This window comes from Labrus bergylta, chromosome 6 (assembly GCF_963930695.1).
Source record: "Labrus bergylta chromosome 6, fLabBer1.1, whole genome shotgun sequence".
NCBI lineage: Eukaryota > Metazoa > Chordata > Actinopteri > Labriformes > Labridae > Labrus > Labrus bergylta.
The window spans coordinates 8,279,001-8,299,202 of NC_089200.1; the positions used below are offsets into that span (position 1 = coordinate 8,279,001).

The 20,202-nt window shown below is 39.1% G+C and overlaps 1 protein-coding gene across 1 annotated transcript; it reads right to left on the reverse strand.

The window, feature by feature from the left end:
• Positions 1-1,731: 1,731 nt before the first annotated feature.
• LOC109986565 (regulator of G-protein signaling 5) lies at positions 1,732-15,381 on the reverse strand. The gene is made up of 5 exons (XM_020637270.3): positions 15,223-15,381; positions 14,101-14,214; positions 11,357-11,418; positions 6,982-7,148; positions 1,732-4,709 (listed from the first exon to the last, which is right to left on the reverse strand). Exons 1-5 carry the CDS (start codon positions 15,264-15,266, stop codon positions 4,545-4,547), a joined length of 552 nt encoding a protein of 183 aa, XP_020492926.2. The 5' UTR covers positions 15,267-15,381; the 3' UTR covers positions 1,732-4,544.
• Between the last annotated feature and the right edge of the window lie 4,821 nt (positions 15,382-20,202).

Sequence of the window (20,202 nt, forward strand, 5' to 3'; positions counted from 1 at the left end):
ACCCTTATCATGCAGTCATTTGAGAGTCAATTCTACCTCGTCTTTTGGCAACTTTGTAGGAAAATAAGCTAAAGTATAAGGAAAGACCTCTTTGTTCTTTTTCGTCATGATATTCAGGGTTTTATCAGCTTACATCTGATGTTATTTTGTTAGCAGATTGTTTCAATATTTAAGAGATACTTATTACAGTTAAAAAAATATGACTACCTGTCTCTGGGAAACATTTAAACTTTGTGGTATGACATCATTCCACAGTTCTGACATGCACAGTTTTCTCAGAAGCTACTACCAGGCCTCTGGAAATGTGACAGTGGATCGAACTTGCACATGTAGTGACCAAAAATCAACGAAACATTCAGTCAGAAATGTCACCAACCTCCTTCAGGGACCAGAGGAATCTGACCTTTTTCCATCCATTTCAAGGAAACTGCCGTAATGGATGCGTCCGAGCGATCCTCTTGACACTGTTTGTGTTGGCAGCCAGTTCCTCAGCTGCATCTGTTTCCGTTCTGTTTTTCTCTCATTTTTCAATGACCTGTCTCTGTGCCGTAATCCTCGCACAATGCTTTGTTGTTGGATGAAATTAACTCTGAGGAAAATTCCCAAAAGAGGAAATTGATTTATCTAGTGAGTCCTGTTCTTTATGAAGTTTTTCCTCCTGAGAGTTTGAGGGATATTGTCCAGTTGTTTCAGACTCATCTTTATCTGTTGTGATAGTTTCAAAGATAATTCCAGGAAAACATGAAATAACTTGGTAAATATTACGCAAGGCCAACAAAGCCTTTGGTGAAACACATTTTTATTACTATATCACCCTAACTGAAATAATATGATAAATCTCCTATAGCTAATTTTTCCTTGCTCCTGGAAATACAATGTGTCACAGCGATAATTTGAGTTATTCAAAGGTTTGCAGAAACTGTTTTCAAATTGTGGCATTAGGGGATCAAATTAAGATTACATAATCGATGATAACAATCTGTGACAAAAACAACCACTGTAGTCTTCTCCTTCTTCTTTCTTCCTGTGCATTTCTTGTCTTTTGATTTTATGGGAGATTCAAACACCGGTGCATTTCCGTTAGACTGTACCTTTTAAGTATTGTTTTGCTTAGAGCGAAATGCTAACATCAACGTGCTAACATACTCATGCAATGACAATGCCACTCGCTGGCTTATTGTGGAGCTTTTGACTCTTAGCTATTCTTCTCCAGTCAGTTGCCTTTTTTTTTTTTAACTCTATGCTAAAATTAAAAGGTGAAAGTGCTAGTTTGTCCCTTCAGTGCTACTGTAGAAACATGGCGGCGCATGGCGGCTGCATCTGTGAAGTGGGACCGGCTCTTATGGTCTAGACAAAAGGCCCATTCTAAGTTAACAAAAACAAAATTATTTAAATATTCAGGTGATTAAAAACTACTTTAAACATACTTATGAGTATTATGTTTGAATTCACAGAGTGAGACACCAATACGCCATCGAGGAAAGTGGAAAGGCACTCTTAAAAGGGCTACTGGCGGAGAAGCCTGTATTGTTGTAAGAAAATCAAAATGGTGGTACAAACTGCAGGGTTTGAAACAATAAAGTCTTTACTGGGGCTTCCAGTGGAATTAAATGCATTTGATGTAATTGGTAGAGCTAAATGCTAAACAGAGTAAAATGACATACACACTTAATTGAAAAACAACTTCATGGGGCCTAATAATCACTTTTAAGGATTTCTGGTGTTTCCATATATTTTTTGGAGTTCTTTCTAGTTTTTTATTACATTTACAACAAAAAACATACTGTATTGTAAATTATATCAAATACAAACAAGGTGACAATTGAAAATGTTTCCCCTTTTATAATAGTTAAAACACTGAATGGAGATCTGGCAACGACTCCTCCCAAAGAAACACGAGCTCCATAGTCACTTTAAGAATAACTTAAGACACAGTTGTTTGTAAATGGTTGATATTTACATGTAAAAATAAATACATCTTCAGGACTTGTATGCATATATATTTTTATATGACCACTCCCAACACTTACATGCAAGGCTACATCAAATCATGCGTACTCAGCACTGATAAAGCCCTCATTGATTATTCAATAACTCGATGGTTAAATTGTCTGACTTTTAAAAGGTTTTGACACCAGACTGGCCAATCTGTGTCATTAGAAACCCGTCAGTGTTGCCTATTGAACAAAATATGTCTTTGTTTTTGTATTGATCGCTCGTTCCAATACCATTTTTAACAGTACATTCAAAAAGTGAATAAAAAAATTGGTGGAAAAAAGTTATTTTCAGCTTGGATTTGCTTGGTGTCATTTCACTCCAGTGAACAATAAGGACTTCTAAAGTGCTGAATATCTAGATACCATTACTCGAGTGTTGTGTAAGACATATCGGCTTGTGTTTAATAGATATAAAAATAAGCCGTTAAAAGTCAATATAATCACACTTTATGGTTGCTACATTCAGCTTAAGGTTATATACTTGCACACCATCACCAAATCCACCATCACATCGGTATCAAACGTTGTCCCCGCTTCGTGTATATCAGGTAAATACCAGTGTTTCTTTTCAGTGTGTTCTATTGAAAAACATTTCTTGTTAAGCAGTAAAATAGTACGTATAAGAAATTGTAACTTTGACTATTATGACCATGCTGCCTTTTCCTTAAACTTCCCTTATGGCTTTAAGCTCTTCTTTTTTAGACACAAAACAAGACTTTCTCAGTGGCTGGTTATATAAAGAACACAATAACTGATTCTCTAAAGCTACTATTAGCATTGCCTGGTGCTGCAAACCTGCAAAGTTCAGTCTCCCATGGCTTTGTGTATTTATTACAGGCACTAAAACTCAGGTCAGGACTTTTTTATTAAGTGACTCTGCATGCCTTCATCCAACTTTAGTATTAATCACATGGGGGGAAAAAAGCCCTCTCTCTGTTTAAACCTTTGCTTTTTCTTTTCTTTTTATAAGATTCCCTCCTACTCGGTTTTCCCGTCTTAGCAACTTGCAGTTGAGTGGTAGCCATGGAGCTTGACCACTGAGCCAACCAGCCAGAACTGTTCTCAGGGATGACTCTCACATGCAGGATGCATCCTAAATAAAAGTGGAGGTTTGGTGAAATCCAGACTTAACTCTATGCGAGTGTGAGAACGTGAAAGAGACAGAAAGGTAGTCGTGGGATAATCATTGTCAAGTGTTGATACTAGAAAATGGTTACCAAGGCTATATGTTACAGTTTCTTTTATTACAATGACAAATAATCTCTTCTTGTAGACAATTTTTCAATCAGTGATTTAAACCTGAGACTGTTAATTCATTCAGTCTTTTTCATCGGGTGTCTCCATGGACTGAAATGTGTAAAAGGTCATGACCTATTCAGCAATCAGAACAGCCAAATATCTTTAAATGTTCCTGAGAAGACCACGAAGCACTTAAAGGTCACTTTATGTCTGAGACAGAAAACAGACATCCAAAGTGAACTGTTTTAAGGAAGAGTTCTTTTTTGTTTCTTTGAATATAACAAAATGTTGAGTATTTGGCATTTTTGTCGATTTGGTATCCTTTGACCTTGTTTCAAATAAAACCCCAGAGTGAAAGCTATCTTTTAATTGACAACAATCCTCCATCTAAACACCATCGAACATTAAGAAAAGGCCGTTTTTAGGTATGAAACTGTGAGTCGAGCTCAGTCAAGTAAATTGTACCTGTGTTTGTTGGAAATGTCGTTCACTGCTCTGCTGTTTATTTATTCCTGGCCTCTGGCACTAAAACAGCCTGAAATGGTGCTTCAGTAGGGATCCTTTTGTTATTCCTATCAAACACAACTCAAAATTGGTCTGAATCAAAATTGTGGTTGGTCTACTTAGCATACTTTGGTTTTTGAAGGGTAGAATTTGGTAGCCAAAAACGGATTAACCCCCTCTTTACCGTGAGAAATTTCAGCTACTTTTTGCTTTTCTTCTGGAATATGCAAGACAGTGATTGTGTTCCCGCTTGCACATAGCAATATGAATTACAGTCTACAGACATGTCTGCTTAAGCGCCAACATGACATTGATGCACAAGTAAAGCAGATATTGATTTAAAGGGATAGACTATAGGGCATATGGAGTTAGATCTTGAGTCTGCCAGTGTATTTGTGTGTGAGCCAATCAGACTGTTGAGGCAATTTTAGTTAAGCGGGGTCAATTTAGGAGATAATCACAAGATAATTGGCATTGATTGTTTTCAATATTAGGTCCTGACTAGCATGAGCGTTTACGAATGGTTCTGTGAATGTGTGTGGTTGCTGTTGGGGAGGCGGGGCTGTGTCATAAGCAGTCTTTTATTTTAGTAAAACTCCAATGAAATTTGTAAAACTATATTTTTGACCTTCTTGTTTTGGATTTTTTTTTGGTAGAAAAACAAGTCTTTGTCTCTCAAGCGGTCTTACACAAGAAGTAGTTTATTAGAAATATTTAATTTAAGAAGTTGTTGTGGTCATATTTAGTAACTGCTGTTTGAAACGCCCCAAACCTCCCCAACACTCAGATCCCTGCTTCTCCTGCTTAGTTGACCAGGAGCTCCTGGTACTGCTCGGAGCGCAGGAAACGGCCGAAGGAGTCCTTCTCCATCAGGGCGAAGATTCTCTTCTGAGCCAGGTCGAAGGTCGCAGAGGACAGGTCCACCAGGTTCCTCAGGGTCACGTCCTTGGTGAAGTGGTCGATGTTCACCTGCGAGAGAAAATATGGAGTTGATGCTAAAAATTAAACTGATATTCCAGAGATTCAGAGATGTCACAATGTGTGCCTGTTTCCCTAGAGCCTGGCACTGAAGCCTTAGCTGATTGAAATGACGTCAGACATGTAGTGAGAGAGTCTGTAAGGACTTGAGATGGTATAAAAGGAATGGAGCACTATTGTTACATCATCTGCTGACTAGGAGACAAGATGAAAAATTAAACAATAAGGAAAATAGCCCACCCTCAGTATGTATTTGTCACATGTATTTTAACAAACAATCAAAAGTCCGAAAGGCACTAATGTTTACCTTTTGGTGAACATTTAACTGAAAAACCCATAATCAATTCTATAAATACAGTATGACTAACCACAAATGGATTAAATGAGGCGACGCCTGCAAGTTCATTCAGGCAGCCAACTCGAGCTGCACTGATTTCACACTTGACATGCATCATTATCCCCAATCACCTGACAACACCACCTTCCAATCAGCTGTCTATTTAAGCTGCAAGATTCCTGTCTCTCTCTCTCTCTGCTCATTTATTGCCAGCTCTGACTTGCACCAGTACTGCACCCTTGCTTAGCCCCCACCACCACATCAGCCCTAGCATCCACCTGTAGGCTCCAACTGATGGGTCGAAGAGATCGCGCCATCAAAATTTAAATTTCTGCATGTAAAATTAAACTGCGAGGAGCGATGAGCATGAAAGTGGTTCATTAAGCGTTAAAAGTCTGCATCAGAGCCCTCGTGCACTTGTTTTCCGTGTTTGTGGAGATCGGGATTGGGCAAGGGAATACGATGAAAAAGGATCAAAATGATTCCACATTATTTCAGGACCATTTTAGGCCAGATATTATTGTGCTTATGTAGCACGCTGTGTTTATTCTAAATGAGGTACAAACATAAACATCAAAGTCCAATGTAGCACAAGATCACTCCAAGAAAAACACAAACTAAACAAGAGGAGGATCCAAATTCTGATGGGGATGAGTCAGGCTTTCAACCACGCTTTTTACTTAATCGATGGAAGCATTTTGAAGGAGTAAAATGTGAAGTATTGGTCAATCTAAATTGCGATCCAAAGCATTTTCTGTGTATTTTATATGCTAACTCAAACTTATGGTTAACGTTTAGATTAGGTTTAGACTCTTGGACTAAATCTATCACCTTTAAAGTGGCTCAATATAATATCTAATGTCATTTTTTTATTCAAGAATCCTATCATGTGCCCAAGAATTAGAGTGCCACTTAAAGGTCATGTATAATCCTCCTTTTCAACCAGTTTCAATAAGTCTCAGAGCTCCCCAAAACAAGAGGTCTGTTAAGTTTCCTGTTCTAAATCCACTCTGATCCTGTATTTGATCATGCCTATAAACCACTCAGAACAGGCTGATTCTGTCTGGAGCTTTAAATGTAAATGAGCCGTGTTTGACCAAGCCGAATATTTAAAAGTTGGTATTTTGAAACATTTGGGTTATACAACGACAACTACTGACATTTAGAGCTGCTAGCAGGTAGATGGGTTACCTTTGGACAGACCTATGCTAGTTAGCTGTTCACCACTATTTTCCTCAGCTAAGCTAGCTGCTTCATCTTTTGTGTGAAAACAGGAGAGTTTAATCTTTCTTTTTTTGGTCTTTTTCTTTTTTCTTTTAAAAGCAAGTAAGTGAATCCACATGTGCATCCACTTTAGCAAAGCGCAATGTCGTAAAGTAGATGATGGAGTTACTCCACATAACATGCCAAACGTGTGTTTTTGTTATCTCGTGCTCGTGTGCATGGTTCACTGTAGTGCGTCACCTGACCTCTTCTGAATGGAAGCAAGAGAAACACAGACATGCTTGAGTGTAAACAATCAGTGTGAGATCAAGACTCTTTCCTTCACATGTTGATTGTTGCACAGCGAGTGTTAGCTCTCATGATTTTTTTTCTTTTTTTCATTCCTGACATAATCCCTGCTTTCATGCATTGCCAACATTTTGCCACGGTTTTCAGAGGACAGTGGATTTACTATAAAACTCTGCACTTTGCATTCACAGACTTAAAATATGAGGGCAGCCATGCTCGTACCTTTTCTTACCGTTTTAATCGACTCTGAATTTAGAAAATCTGGCATTAAATTGTTGCTGACTTATTTCTGAACCAGAGTCAGAGACTTTGATTTTATATTCAAGTGTCAGAGTCATGATCCAAACATTGGGTAGCCATTATGCAAAGCACACTACATGTGGTTTAGGGGTTCATGTCTTTGGAGTCTCTGACCTCTCTGGGTCCCTCAGACTGGATGAAGTCCTCATAGATCTTCTTGGCTTTGGCAGACATCTTCACGGGATTCTTGGTCTTCTTGAAGTCCTCGCACGCCATCCAGAACTCGATATTCTCATCGCTGAACTCGGACTGCAGGAAGCCGCGGAAAGCGTTCAGACCATCTGATGGAGAGAGAGAAGGGGAGAGGCAGAGAGGGATATATTGATAAGACAAGGGATTAATTTAAGCCCCGTTCTCATGCATGCCCCTTTAAATCAGTATGATGGAAATTCTTAATAATCCTTTGAGATACATTTTCAATCATTTAAGTCATAGTGAAAGTCTATGCAAAAGTAGCAGCCACAATCAAACACCCTGTGGAGCTGCAGCACTGGCCTGCTAATGTTCTATCTTTTCAAAAAGACAAGCGTTTACATCACTTGACTGAAGTGCTGGTTTTCGGCCCTTGCGACACTCATACAGCACATGGGACACTTTTCTGATGGCTAAAAATTACGAGAAATGTCATCATTTAAAGCATAGCTGAGTGCTAATGAGCTAACATTAGGTAGTTATTGTACCTAACAATACTACCAGGGTCATTGCTACCTGTCACTGTTAGTCAGTGTTCTGGGGCAGTAATGTTAACACAATATTTTACGGCAGGATTCGTTTGCTCCCTCACACGGTCAGCGAGAGTAACAGCATTAAACCTAATCTCCTCATCTCTGGTTTTTCTCTCTCGGATTATATTCTGTGACAGTGCACCCTGGGCTTGTCTCCTAGTCAGTTAGTGCATCCAGTAGAATAACAATTGTCTTCAATAAATACATTAAAAAACAAGTAATTATTTTAACAGAGAGAAGAAAGTGTAAGTCTGGCATGCCAGATCAGGAAATGCTGCAAGTTAAAAGCAACATATTTTATCTGAAAATAGTAATTAATCCCATTCATGCACATTTATACATCGTGGACGAAGCAGCAGGAGCAACTTGGGGTTAAGTGTCCTGCCCAAGGACATATTGGACATGTGGCTGCAGCAGCTGGGGATCAAACCCCCCCGACCCTTCGTGTGAGAGATGACCGACTCTACCAACTGAGCCACAGCTGTATAGTAATACCTTAAAATTTCCCCCTCAAAAGTAGTGTATGCATGCAATTAAACAGAATAAAACAACTTAACCTTGGTGCACAAGCGAGAACCTTTTTTATTTTTATTTTTTTTTAAAGAAAAAGCCGATAAAGTGTTAAACTCATATTTAAAGTTGAATACGTGTTAAAGCTCAGAAATCACCCAAAGATAAGGATCCTAAAAACAAGGCTTGATAAAAGAAGCAGTCACTTCAGTGAGGACTATTGTAATCTAACATAAAGCCTGTAAAGGGGTCCCATTGTCTGAGGGAGCCTGTGCTGCAGTTGATAAGCACTCAGGCTTTATCTACAATCTGAACGGCTAGTTTGGTTCAAAATAGCACTGAGATGCAATCAAGCTGCGGCCCTTTTTGTTTTTTCTTCAGCACAATGACACACAAGAAAAGTTGCTCAGCCATGCACTGATTACAAGCTGTGGGTGTGTTAGAGATGTAAAAAAAACGTATCAAACTAAAGCCCTGTGTTTGTGTCTTTTTCATTTAGATGTCTTACTTTCGCGTTTTCAAATTGCAGCAAGCTAAATCTTCCTGTATATTCAACCTAGTTTTGCAGGTTTTTAATTCATTTCTAGATTTCTAGTATCTAGAACAAGCTGCACAGAACGAGAGGGGCTTACTTTCTGCAGCGGAAGTGCAATCTTCTTATCTAGAAGAAAGCACAGTTTTCTTTTCCTGTTGCATAATAAACATTACATTATGCAATTCCTTAACATCATGAAAAACGAGGGTTGAAGTCGGGGGGTACTCTTAACATCGACGAGGCAATGACTTAGTGAGAATCCCATGGGAATTAACCAGGGAGCTGCTATAAAGAATAATGTTCATGCAACATCTCATGTAAATAAATGATTATGCTGCAGCACTTTGCAGGGACGATACTATAAATCAATGCAAGTGGAGTCATTTTCACTTCTCCCTGGAGATGTAACCATAACACACATAACCTCTAAGGTCCAGTACACACACGCATGCATACACATGCATGCACACGGTCATGCAGGCATGCTAACAGAATAATTGTACATCTGCCTGAGCTGAAGGAGCCTCTTGAAGAAGCTCTTTAGCCACCCACTGAGCTGTGCAGAGGAAAATGTTTCTCTGCACACATGTATCAGCCGATCAGTAACATCCGTACATGCGTTTGTTTTGATGCAAAGGGGGACACTGAAGTGACTTATTAGCATTGGATTTTAAACATACGGCTGAACAAGCATTAACACTTAGAGTTGATCGTCAGTCTTCAGCCTCTCCGAGCTCTCAGTGAAGTAAACAGATGGAGCCAGGAGTCGCTGTCTGGTATGTGTTGTGTTGTAAATGTGTTTCACTCCACATGAGAGAAATGTTTGTCTCACTTCGAAAGCTTGAAGTGAAGCGTCTTCAAGACCTTCTTTGGATCAAGCTTCAGATTTACCATGACCTGGATGATTGAGAACCTTCACAGACATTTTTCTCACTTTACACCTACAGTCAAAATATCATCATGTAACAGTTTTACATTTGCATTTTCTTTTTTTTTTTTGAGAAATGTAATCCTTGATTTCTTCAAAATGTATAAAGATCTGGGCCGGTTTGGACAGCTGTAATCTTCATTATGACTTTTCTTACGCTTTGAAAGTTCAGCTGTGTTGCACCACAAACCGCTCTGAGAGAGTTGGAGGAATTTCCGACATGTTTGATATTTTGGTTGGACGACTGCCCACGATCGCAGTGTGAATAGAGCCACCAGCTGATTTCCCGACTCTCCCTGAAAATTGGGAATGCACCATCCCGAATTAAGTCGTATTTGTGTGAGCTCTCAGGTCGTATCTGACAGTCGGGTCCAGCAGTGTAAGCTCATAAATTGGAAACTTAGGTTGTGTCAGTCTTAACAGTGTGAACTGACATTCTTCTGTTTGCTGGGCTTTAGCTGTTGAAGTTATGTCATTTGTAAGCACACAGACTGAGCTGTTGTTATGGTAACCAGACCCTACAAGCTGTACTATACCTGACATACAGCAGAGCTCAGGGCATGTTTGTTCCTTCTGGAACATTTAAAGTAAAAGGGCCAGCTGTTACATATTAAAGACGAGAGCTCGGAGTATGAAGAAGTGATGCTCTAGCTGTTTGGCCATGAAGAAACAAACACAGCAGAGACACTGCACAGTTTCAACATGACCCTCACAACATGTTCTGTATTTTTGATCTCAGCGAGGGGAAGTTGTTGGTGGAAATGATCTGGACCTTCAGATCTGGAACATGTTGGTGTATAAACATCATCATTATTCAGATGATGAAAAAAGGCCATCCGTAAAACAAGCTAGCAGGCTTTAAAAGAAAAACACATTCTCCTCTGATTTTTTTATTCACTGAGAAGTAGGTTTAAATGTTCAACAATTGATATAGGTTCAATGTCTTCCTCATCAGGACCAGGATGTGTCTTATGACTTCTGGATGTGCAGGAAAAACTGAGTCAGACGACCTTTTATCCGGTAACCCTTGGTTGTCATGGTGAGAACATTTTTATGTTCAGGAAGGTTTCTGGATAGGTTTAGAGTAAGTATGTTATGTACACTTATTGTAGAGTGAAGCCATAGACCGTATAGATCACTGGTTACTGAAAGTGGGCTTTGGAAGGCCGTTGACGGTGGTTGCCATGTTGGAAATGTTGTCTCCACCTAACTTATAGTCAACATAACTACAGGCTAAGGGCTGGAGCTGAAGTGGGTTTTTAGCCTCCTGGCAAACAGCTCCACTGGGCCAACCCATCAGTCAGGTCAGCCTTATTATGAATAACTCTTATCCTTCATCGAATCAAAACAGATAAGTTACAAAAAAATAACCAGACTGTAAACATGTTTATTTCTGCTGTAAAAATGTGCATTTTTGAATGGGTGTGTCTGTGACTTCCATGGCTTCTGCAGCCAGCCTCACGAGGACACTTGATGAACTGCAGGTTTTAACACTTTAGCATTAGCTTTGTTTTTCTTTAAAACCAGTGGTCCGCTTCATTAAACTGAAAAAACACTGATTTTCCTATGAGCTGTAGTTATTTTGATCATCACCAAACTTGCAGAAGTTTGTGATATGAAGCAAGTCAACGATGACTTTTCAGTTCACTTAGAAGACTTAATGGATCCATTACCCCAACCTTTACACCAAGTGGACTTTGTTTTGCAATTTTAAAATGAAAGACAATGGCCCCTTAGATAAATGTGTTAGATGAGTAGGATAAAAGAAAGAGAAAGGAGGGGTAGACTTACAGCTGTTGTTCAGGACTCGGTCCAGACTCTCACGCCACTGAGCTGCCTCCTCAGGAGCAGGCCTGAACACAAAATACCACACTTCAGTTGAGGAGTTGATTTCAGATATCCGGGTTTTGTTCTCCTTCAACTCATCCATCCATTAGCTGTTACCGCTTTTCCCATTTTGGGGTTGCGGGTGAGATCATTGGTCATTGGGCGAGGGTACACCCTGGACTGTCCGCCGGTCAATCACAGGGCTGACATATAAAGACAGACAACCAGCCACACTCACGTTCACAGCTACTACGGGCGATTTAGAGTCACTGATTAACCTGACAAGCTTTGGAAGCTGGAGTACCTGGAGGGAACCCACACATGCCTTGTGCGGCAGGGATTTGAACCATCAATCTTCTCACTGTGAGGCAACAGCGCTAACCGCTGCACAAGCAAGCAGCCGCTTTCAAGTCAATTTAATTCAAATAACTTTATTAATCTCTCTTGGGGAAATTGGTTTGGAGCAGTTTGGACATACAAAAATAAAAACACAGTGATGTACAGACAAGAATTATACCAGAGCTAAAAAATATAAAATAGGACCCAAAGGAGATACCAATGTTAAACACAGCGATTCAAACAACCAGAGTAAATAAAAAAAAAAATTCAAAGGCTCAGTCAGGAAAAGATTAAAAAGAGATCTGTGTTAGTAAAAGGAATAAAGTCAGTAAAAATGTCAAACCTAAGGTGCATTTAGTAATCTGAGTGCAGAGGGGATGAAGCAGGTATAATGTAACAAAGGCCTGATGGCAACGGAGGAAATTCACTTAACTCTTTGGTCGTACTAATGGAAAATAACATCTTTTCTTTGGTTTTGAGTGTTTGTCAGTATTTAAAATGGTATTTTCTTTTTCTTGGATGTACATTGATTTCTTTTGGTTGTATCGTCTGCCGTCATTGCTCTTTTCTTTCTTTATTTCTAAGGCTTGTTTACTTGCGATCAGCAGAGATGACAAAAATCATTGCACCGATTCCACCAACACTCTCAATCACACGCTCGGTGACGATCGTTTGTGTTTATTTTCCACCTTCAATTTAACCTTGACAGCCCATTCTTAATTTATCATTTGTGACTGATTGCTTTCCAACTTGCTTCTCCTTTTGTTGTCATTCTCTGGTTCATGTGACGGCCTCTCATTGGCTGATGTTGTACATAGGTGAGGACACAGCACATATGTTCATTTGGAAGCCCTGATGAAGATCTAAGTGGTTGAAACATGGTGGCTTTTTGATGATTTATCCATTTTAATTAAGGCCTTTTAAGAATATCCTTCCTTATTGTTTCATTTTTCATGCTTGGAGTGCCTGTGGTTTCCCTCCTTTTTGAGTGTATTACATCTTCCCCTGTTTTCCAAGAGCAGCTGACACGTCTCAACGTTTTTTCCAACAGCTTTGAGCACTTTGAGCAACCAGTCACCCTCCTTTTTGGACCCAATTCATGATACCAAAGATTAATGCAAATGCAAAAAGGCTTTCATCAGTCCACCACAAATCAATCATCTCGATGGTAACTGATTGAGAAAATGAGTCTGACCGAACAGATTATGTTTCAGAAGTCTTTCCAGTACAATATGAGGTGTAAAGAAGGATTTTTATGGGTAAGAATATGACAACAGGATTTGCACTTTCTCCCACCCCATTGTTACCAAACAATAAACTTTGCCGCCAACATCACTATTCCTGACATCTTCAAACAGGCTGTAAATATTCAAAGATACTTTTGATGTATTTTTCAAGCCTCACAGAGCCAGACCGCATCGTTTGATCTCAGTGTTAGCTTCTAGATTGAAGTCTGGGAAGCATCAACACTGAACACAGCACTCCTCATGTTTATGTGTGTTGTGTGTGTGTGTTTGTGTGTGAGACATATCACAGAGAGCAGTCAGACACTGGACTCAAACTCTGAACACGTTTTTAGAGGAGCTGTAATGTTTTCTCTAGTTTGACAATGTACGGACTTTAAAACAACTTTTTTTTTTATCACACTGACGCTTAATGAGCACTTGGCTGGCTTTAAAAGGCAGGCTCACGCTCCGGTTTAAAGTGAATAAGTTCATTTCACAATAATTACAAATCACGTCCGATCATGATAACAAATCTGGACAACGATAATGCCACCACGTCAGGAGAAAGTTAAGATGTAGAAAACCAAGCGGCCTGTATGAATTACAGTTGCTAACAGTTATAAAAAGTGTTGTATTTTCTCAGCACTGACACACAATGACTCTAAAGGGAAGTAAACTATCGCCAGAACACAACAAAAATAAAGGCTAATAAGCCTCACAGCCGGACTTCAAACTGAACTGCAGACTTCTAGTTCGCTTTATCTGTTTCTGAGGAAGTTAGTAAAAAAAAGTGTTTATATTTGTCGCGCCTTCTGAGTGGAATAAGTTACTTTTAAATGTCCGTTCTTCGTCATCATTTGGCTTATTTAAAAATGTTTTGTTTTCTCATCTTATAACAGACTGCTTTTGTTTCCACTGTTTATTTCCTCTACGTATCGACTGGTTCCTTTTCCTCTAATGTTTCTAGTAGAGTTGTAAATGTTGTAATTTATTGTTGTAGCCTGTCCTTTAGGTTGTCCTCTGTTTCTTTGTTTGTTGCATCTGTCTGCCTGTTTTGTCTCTAGTGTGTTATGTGTTGTCTTTTGTATTGATTTGTCCTGATATAATACAATTCCATTATTATTTTTGGAGAAGGAGACTCACTTCTGCAGCTTCTCCGGCTTCTTCTCAGTCTTCTCGGGGTACGGGATGATGAGGTCGATGGCATTTTCTGGCTTCTGCAGCAAAACTCCCAACTTGGACTTGATCCCCTTTGCCCTGGAAGACAAAAAAGGCAGACGAGGAGATTAGACTTTAGACTTTATTGTCCCAAATGGGAAAGTCCTCGTCACAGCAGTGTACAGGTTAGACAGCAATAAAGGAATAGTGGCAGCACTAACCTGTGTGACAAAGTCTTTGTTAAGTTTGATCCGACACAGACGTAAAAACTGTTAACATCAGTTGTCATTACCCTTCAGTTCTCCAGTAGATTGATGTATGCACTAAGATTACATTTACAAACATAGATCATCATACTTTTGATTAACAGTTCTCGATGTCTCAATGTGGCTTTTGGAAACAAAGGCAACAATAAAAAAAAGAAACAATAAAAACATTAAGTTATTAACTGTAACTCTGACTGTATGAATCTTTTTGACCATATTTGAGAGAAAGAAAGGTGCCAAAAATATGAACAACAATATTAAGCATTCAATTGATTGAATATATATTTAATAAATCTGTAAAATAACATGAGTGCTAACTGTTTTGTGTTTGAGTTTAAGTTATAATCCAAGAATTACCAGAGGGTATTCGTGTCATATATGATGCTTAAATTATGATTATTGATATAAACGTGAAGATTTTTCCCAAATTTCTTAAGAATTTGAAGTATAAACCGTCCAAACTCAACTTTGACTGCCTTTGCAACACAATGCTTTCTTCTACCCTCCTTGGCTAGTCTATTAGAGATTTAGTGAAAACATTCAGGTTGGCATTACATTGGGATAACACATATAAAACTGTTCTTTAAATCTTAGTTTTGCAAAGTATTTGAAGACAGAAATTCAATACAGAAAGCGAAAAGTTCATAAAATGACGCCTTTAAGCTTTCCTCAGATGGAAACTCTTGACCTGAGGATGACGGTGTCTTTTCCTGATCTGTTTTTCCACACAGTATGAAGTGCTGCTCTAAAAAGGTTTAAAATATATGTCTAAAGTTTCACATCAAATAATCCCACTGTTCAGAGGGGACAGGAAGAGGTAGTGTGAGGATGCAGGTCTCACCTCTCCAGGCAGGTTTGGGGTAAGGCAGCTAATCCTTTACACATTTTCCCGGCTCTCTTTTAGTCTCAGTATGTCAGAGTGAAGATCAGTCTTCCTGTTAGTTCTCAGTGAGTCGCAGAGTCCCTTTTGCTGTCTGGCTCGGGCTTTCAGCACCGCAGGAGTTTTATACAGACGTCCTGTGGGCTCTGGGCCAACAGCTTAACCAATCAGGCTGGAATGTGTTCAGCCGGGGAGACGGGATGAGGAAGGGCGGGTTTTCAGATGTGAATGGATGTTTGCTTTGAGGTTTTAATAAATCAAACCATCCAGGACCTGTGATAGACATAGAAACAGGTTAGTGAGTTTGGTTTGATCCAGTGTTGTAGATAAGAACATTTGGATGTTAGATGATATCACACATTTTCCCATTTGTGATATGATAATGAGTTTTGCACAATTGGTTACATCCATCTCTTTCCTATCTGACAGGTCCCTGTTAGCAACTAGCAACTGTCACCCACAATGTAGCCACACCCCTATGCAGACACTGCTTTATGGTCTTCTTTTACTGCCACCATTAATTACACAATTAACATCAGGCGGAATTGATGATAGCTATGTCATTGAGATCAAAAGCTTATAAGGAAAATATTTACTGAGGTATTTTTTATGATTGCCTTTAATGGCTTGCACAATTATAGCATCCTGCTCATGGTATTTGAATAGTCAAATAGATCCTTACTTACAGTTCACATATAAAAAATACAAGTTATCATGTTTTTCTAACACTTAAATGTGTCCCTAGTCTGTCTACAAACCCCCCAGTTCCATCCTCTCATTCTTTTGCCGGCTCCACTTTTCAGAATATTGGAGCCCTGCAGTGTGTAAGACGTCTTTCACTTTGTTGACTTTTTTGCTCGACTCAGCAACTGCCCTCTTTTGATTTGGATGTGTGTTTTCTCTGTTGTTGAACTTGATGTTCTCTCATTTATTTATTTCTCATTTAACAGGAGTATCTCTAATTTAAACTGAATATCTCAATCTTAAAACATCTCTATGGAATTCGTTGGAGACAGTGCGGTTTCAGGCATGCCGTAGCATACGTGCCTAATGTAATGTTGACTCAAGTTAAGTGACAGTTAATCAAGTTAAACAAGCAAACTGGAGCAAACTCATTACTTTTAATTAAGGCTGCTCAGTCTTTATGTTCAGTTGATATTAATGTTTTGGATGTCTTTCATTCTACCGCTGAGTCATAACAAAGATTAAAGTGAGAAATGGATCTTTTTATCACAGTTTGTGTGGAAGTCTTAGCTCATTTGTGGCAGGAGATATTAGAAAGCAATTTTGAAACCTAACAATTTTTCTCATACCAACCTCTAATAATCCCCTGATGAAGCTCAACTTCATAAAACTGGGAAAATAAATAAAATGTGATCAAAAATCAAGACTTGAGCAACAAGGAGTTATAAAGTTGTGTTTGATATTACACTGCTTGGTTATAAGACTGCAGGTATGACTCTGGTTCTGATCGAGGTTTCTGCCTGTTCTTCTTCTGTTACTGCTGACCAAAGAAGCCAGAAAGTTGCTCATGGTGGACTTATGATTGAAGTTTGAAGTTTGAAGCTTTTATTTTCTTACTGTGTCATACATACATGTATATGCCCAGCCTGCTAGCTTACATGACACCATGAGTTAAAAATGTTCCTGGATCAGAGTGCATAGAAGTAGGTCACAAAAACAAAAAGAGAAAGCTAAATGCAAGACAAACACTAATTGAAAAGAATATCTTCTTTGCTAAGCTTTTGAGACAACATTAGCAAGCTTAAACAGCCATTCCAGTTTTTGCACATCTGTCCGCCAGTATATTTCAGGTTTTTGGAGCTACTTCATGAAACAATAATACTCTTAAATCATCATATTTTGTACAATGCAAAAGAAAATGGGACTGAGTTTCCACTTCATCCAAATCATAAAGCCTGGGGCTGACACCGCCACTCTTACTCCATTTTCAAAGTCCAGCTTAGATCTGTAGTATGTGTAGATTGAGGCAACTACAGAAAAAGCTTTCTCACACAGGTAGGATGAGTGACCCCTCCCCCCTTCCAGACACACACATACTTTGGGAATGACTTCTTTAAGCGATGCCTTATTTGTGTTCATTCGTTATGGTACAGCTCCAATACCGCCTACACTGACAAGGTAAGCACACACAGCTGCAGGACGGGGGGGTCTGCTTTCATTACAGAATTTCCTGGAAGCCAAAGTTCAGCGAGGGACAACCCCTTTAAGTGGATGAGTACTTTGGCCAATAGCTCCATCTGCACCGCTGTTCAAATAAACGGGCACCAGTTGGCATCCAGGTGCTTTGTTTACCATGATGACACAATCTTTACGCACAATTTATGGACGTAATGGCTGTCTGAAGGCTCAGGCGGCACTATAAAAAAACAGCTTTTTCACAGTAATGGTCACCAAATGGCACAATAAAGATGTATATGTTGTTTGAAAGGACAGTTTATTGCTTTCCGACCTGACAAATATGCACAAAGTATCAATTACCCAGTATTTTTAGTTGCTGCTTTCTGCAGTTTTACAGCTACTGAATGCAATTCCTGTAAATAAGAGATTCAAAAAATGCATCTTTAACACCTTTTCTTGAACGTAAATTCTTAAAATAGGCTAAAGAGGCTAAAATATGTAATGCCATGACAGATGTTATGCACCCAGACTCACCTGAATGCGTAATTGTTGAACTTAGTCGCTTTGATCCAATCATATATCAATTCAGTTCGATGGACTAAAAGCACTTAATTTGTCCATTAGGAGCTTCCTTTTGGCGTCAAAGCATCAATGCGTATAGTTAGCATTCAGGATAACACTGCACAACAAAACCTTTAAATCTATCCTAAAAGAAATGGGTAGCCAGTGTAAGGTCATTAAAACAGGAGTGATATTTTCTCTCTTCTTAGTTTTTGTTAAAAGTCTCACAGCTGAATTTTGCACAATTTGGAGACAACTGATGAATCTTTGGTTTATACCTGTTAAAAGACCGTTACAACAATCTAATCGTGAAGAGATAAAAGCATGACTGATTGATAGCATTGATCTTATCCTGACATTATTCCTGAGGTGGTAATAGCATGACTGGACAACTTGGTTCGTATGTTTCTCGAAGGTTAGATTGCTATGAAAGGTCACACCCAGGTTTCTGACATATTCATGTGTTCATATGTTAGTGTAGTCCTTTATAGACAGTTGTACTTTCAGTGTCCTGGAATTAGCTATTAGCAACAACAATTAGCCCCACGTATTCCTGTATCATATAATTATTCATGTATGTGAAGTATTTACTATTTTGTTTCTTCCAGATATGAAAGAAAGGGTTGTTCTTATTTGTTGTGAGCTTTGTCCAAGCAAACAGCAGGGTGCTGGTTAACACAGGCTGTTATTATTCCAGATATAAAGGCTACCTCTGATTCTAAGGTAATGCCTGAGTTTTTTATGGCCCATTGGATCAGATTATTGAGTTTGCAGTGCGCAACTGTTCGACCTTTCACAAATGAGAAGTGAGTAAAATGTCAGGAGAGCCGTCTGAAGGTAAACAGAGTAAGATATTGTGTGCCATTGGGATTACAAATAGGCTCATGGTGATGTCAGCAGGTCAGCACTGGGGGATTTTTTGGTAAATACAGAAAGGGGACTTATTGTTGCCAATTCCTTTGCTGAACCCAGGTAATTCCTGAGATTTCTAAATCCTTAGAACACCTCATGCTCCAGGGTAGAAGGTCTCACAAACACACCACTCATGTAATGTTTCTCTTTCAGGCTTCGGTTGTCCAAACGCATTAAGTGAATAAAATGTTTCGGATAACAATTTGCAATCCACGTCTTTCTAGTCTGCATGCATCACAATAAATCATAAAAAAAGATTTTAGTTTCATATAGTTTGAAATTAGGACCAACCAATTAAAAATAGCTGCCAGCCACATGCTGCTTTAGCCCATTTATTGTACACGACTTGGGTGTAGTTCCACGTAGTTTTAACACAGTCCTTCTTGAAACAATTCCCAATATTGCCAACATATTAAGTCTTAAAGAAGTGCTTTAAAAATGTACTGTTTTGCATTTTACGATTGTGAATGTAAAATTTGAGAATGAAATGTATTGCAGGCATCTGGCTAATAAATATGATTCATGAATACATTTCTGTTTTAAGTCTAATTTAATTCACTTAATTTGATAAATTCCTAGACAAACAGTCTATTATAGGCACAGGATATGACATAACCATTGCATGTCCTGACTTAATCGTGATACGTGCCTATGCTAAGTGCTTATTTAGCAAACATTCATGTATGATGTCAGAGAGAGAGAAGGAGGTTACGGAGGTCGCCGCTGACAGGTTCATTCAGGCCTTGACACTTTCAGATGAATTTGCAAGATTTTCTTTAAAGCATTACTAGCAGTGGACTTGTTACTCCATTCCTGCCAAATGGATCCAAATTGGGATGATATTTGTGGACGAGGCGGCTGTGCTGAATCTCAGGCATGCATGAGGCGGGGTGATTAAGAAGGTGTCCAGTTTCTCAGTGCTAAGTCCACAGGCCTGCGAGAGGAAATTAAAATGCTTTTCCCACAGCAGGATTAATTGTTTTCGTAAAGTTGTTTATTTGCAGAGGCTTTTCCGGTGAACCTGGTGCTCACAGGAGGGCAGAGAAGAGCTACAAAGAGTGTTTGCTCTTGAATTACGACGGATTAGCGAGTTACGGAATCATGGCCTGAAGACTCAAGGGGGGGGGGGGGGGGGGAAATTTGAGGATAAATAATGATGCTTTGGTTATCATTCCTGCCTTGGAGAAATAAATTGCATTCTTCATTTGGACAGAAAGCAGATTTTCCATTGGGGAGGTCAGCGCTAAATGCTAACAATGGATCTATTGCTGGGCTGCTTTTTATGTAACACCAGAATAGAGTGGATGATTTACACAAACAGGGTCA

Coding starts and splice junctions, on each gene's coding strand:
- LOC109986565 (XM_020637270.3), bottom strand. CDS start 15,266: ATGTGTAAAGGATTAGCTGCCTTACCCCAAACCTGCCTGGAGAG. Junction 14,215..15,222: donor CCCCAAACCTGCCTGGAGAG/GTGAGACCTGCA, acceptor TTTGTCTTCCAG/GGCAAAGGGGATCAAGTCCA. Junction 4,710..6,981: donor AGTCTGAGGGACCCAGAGAG/GTCAGAGACTCC, acceptor TTTCTCTCGCAG/GTGAACATCGACCACTTCAC.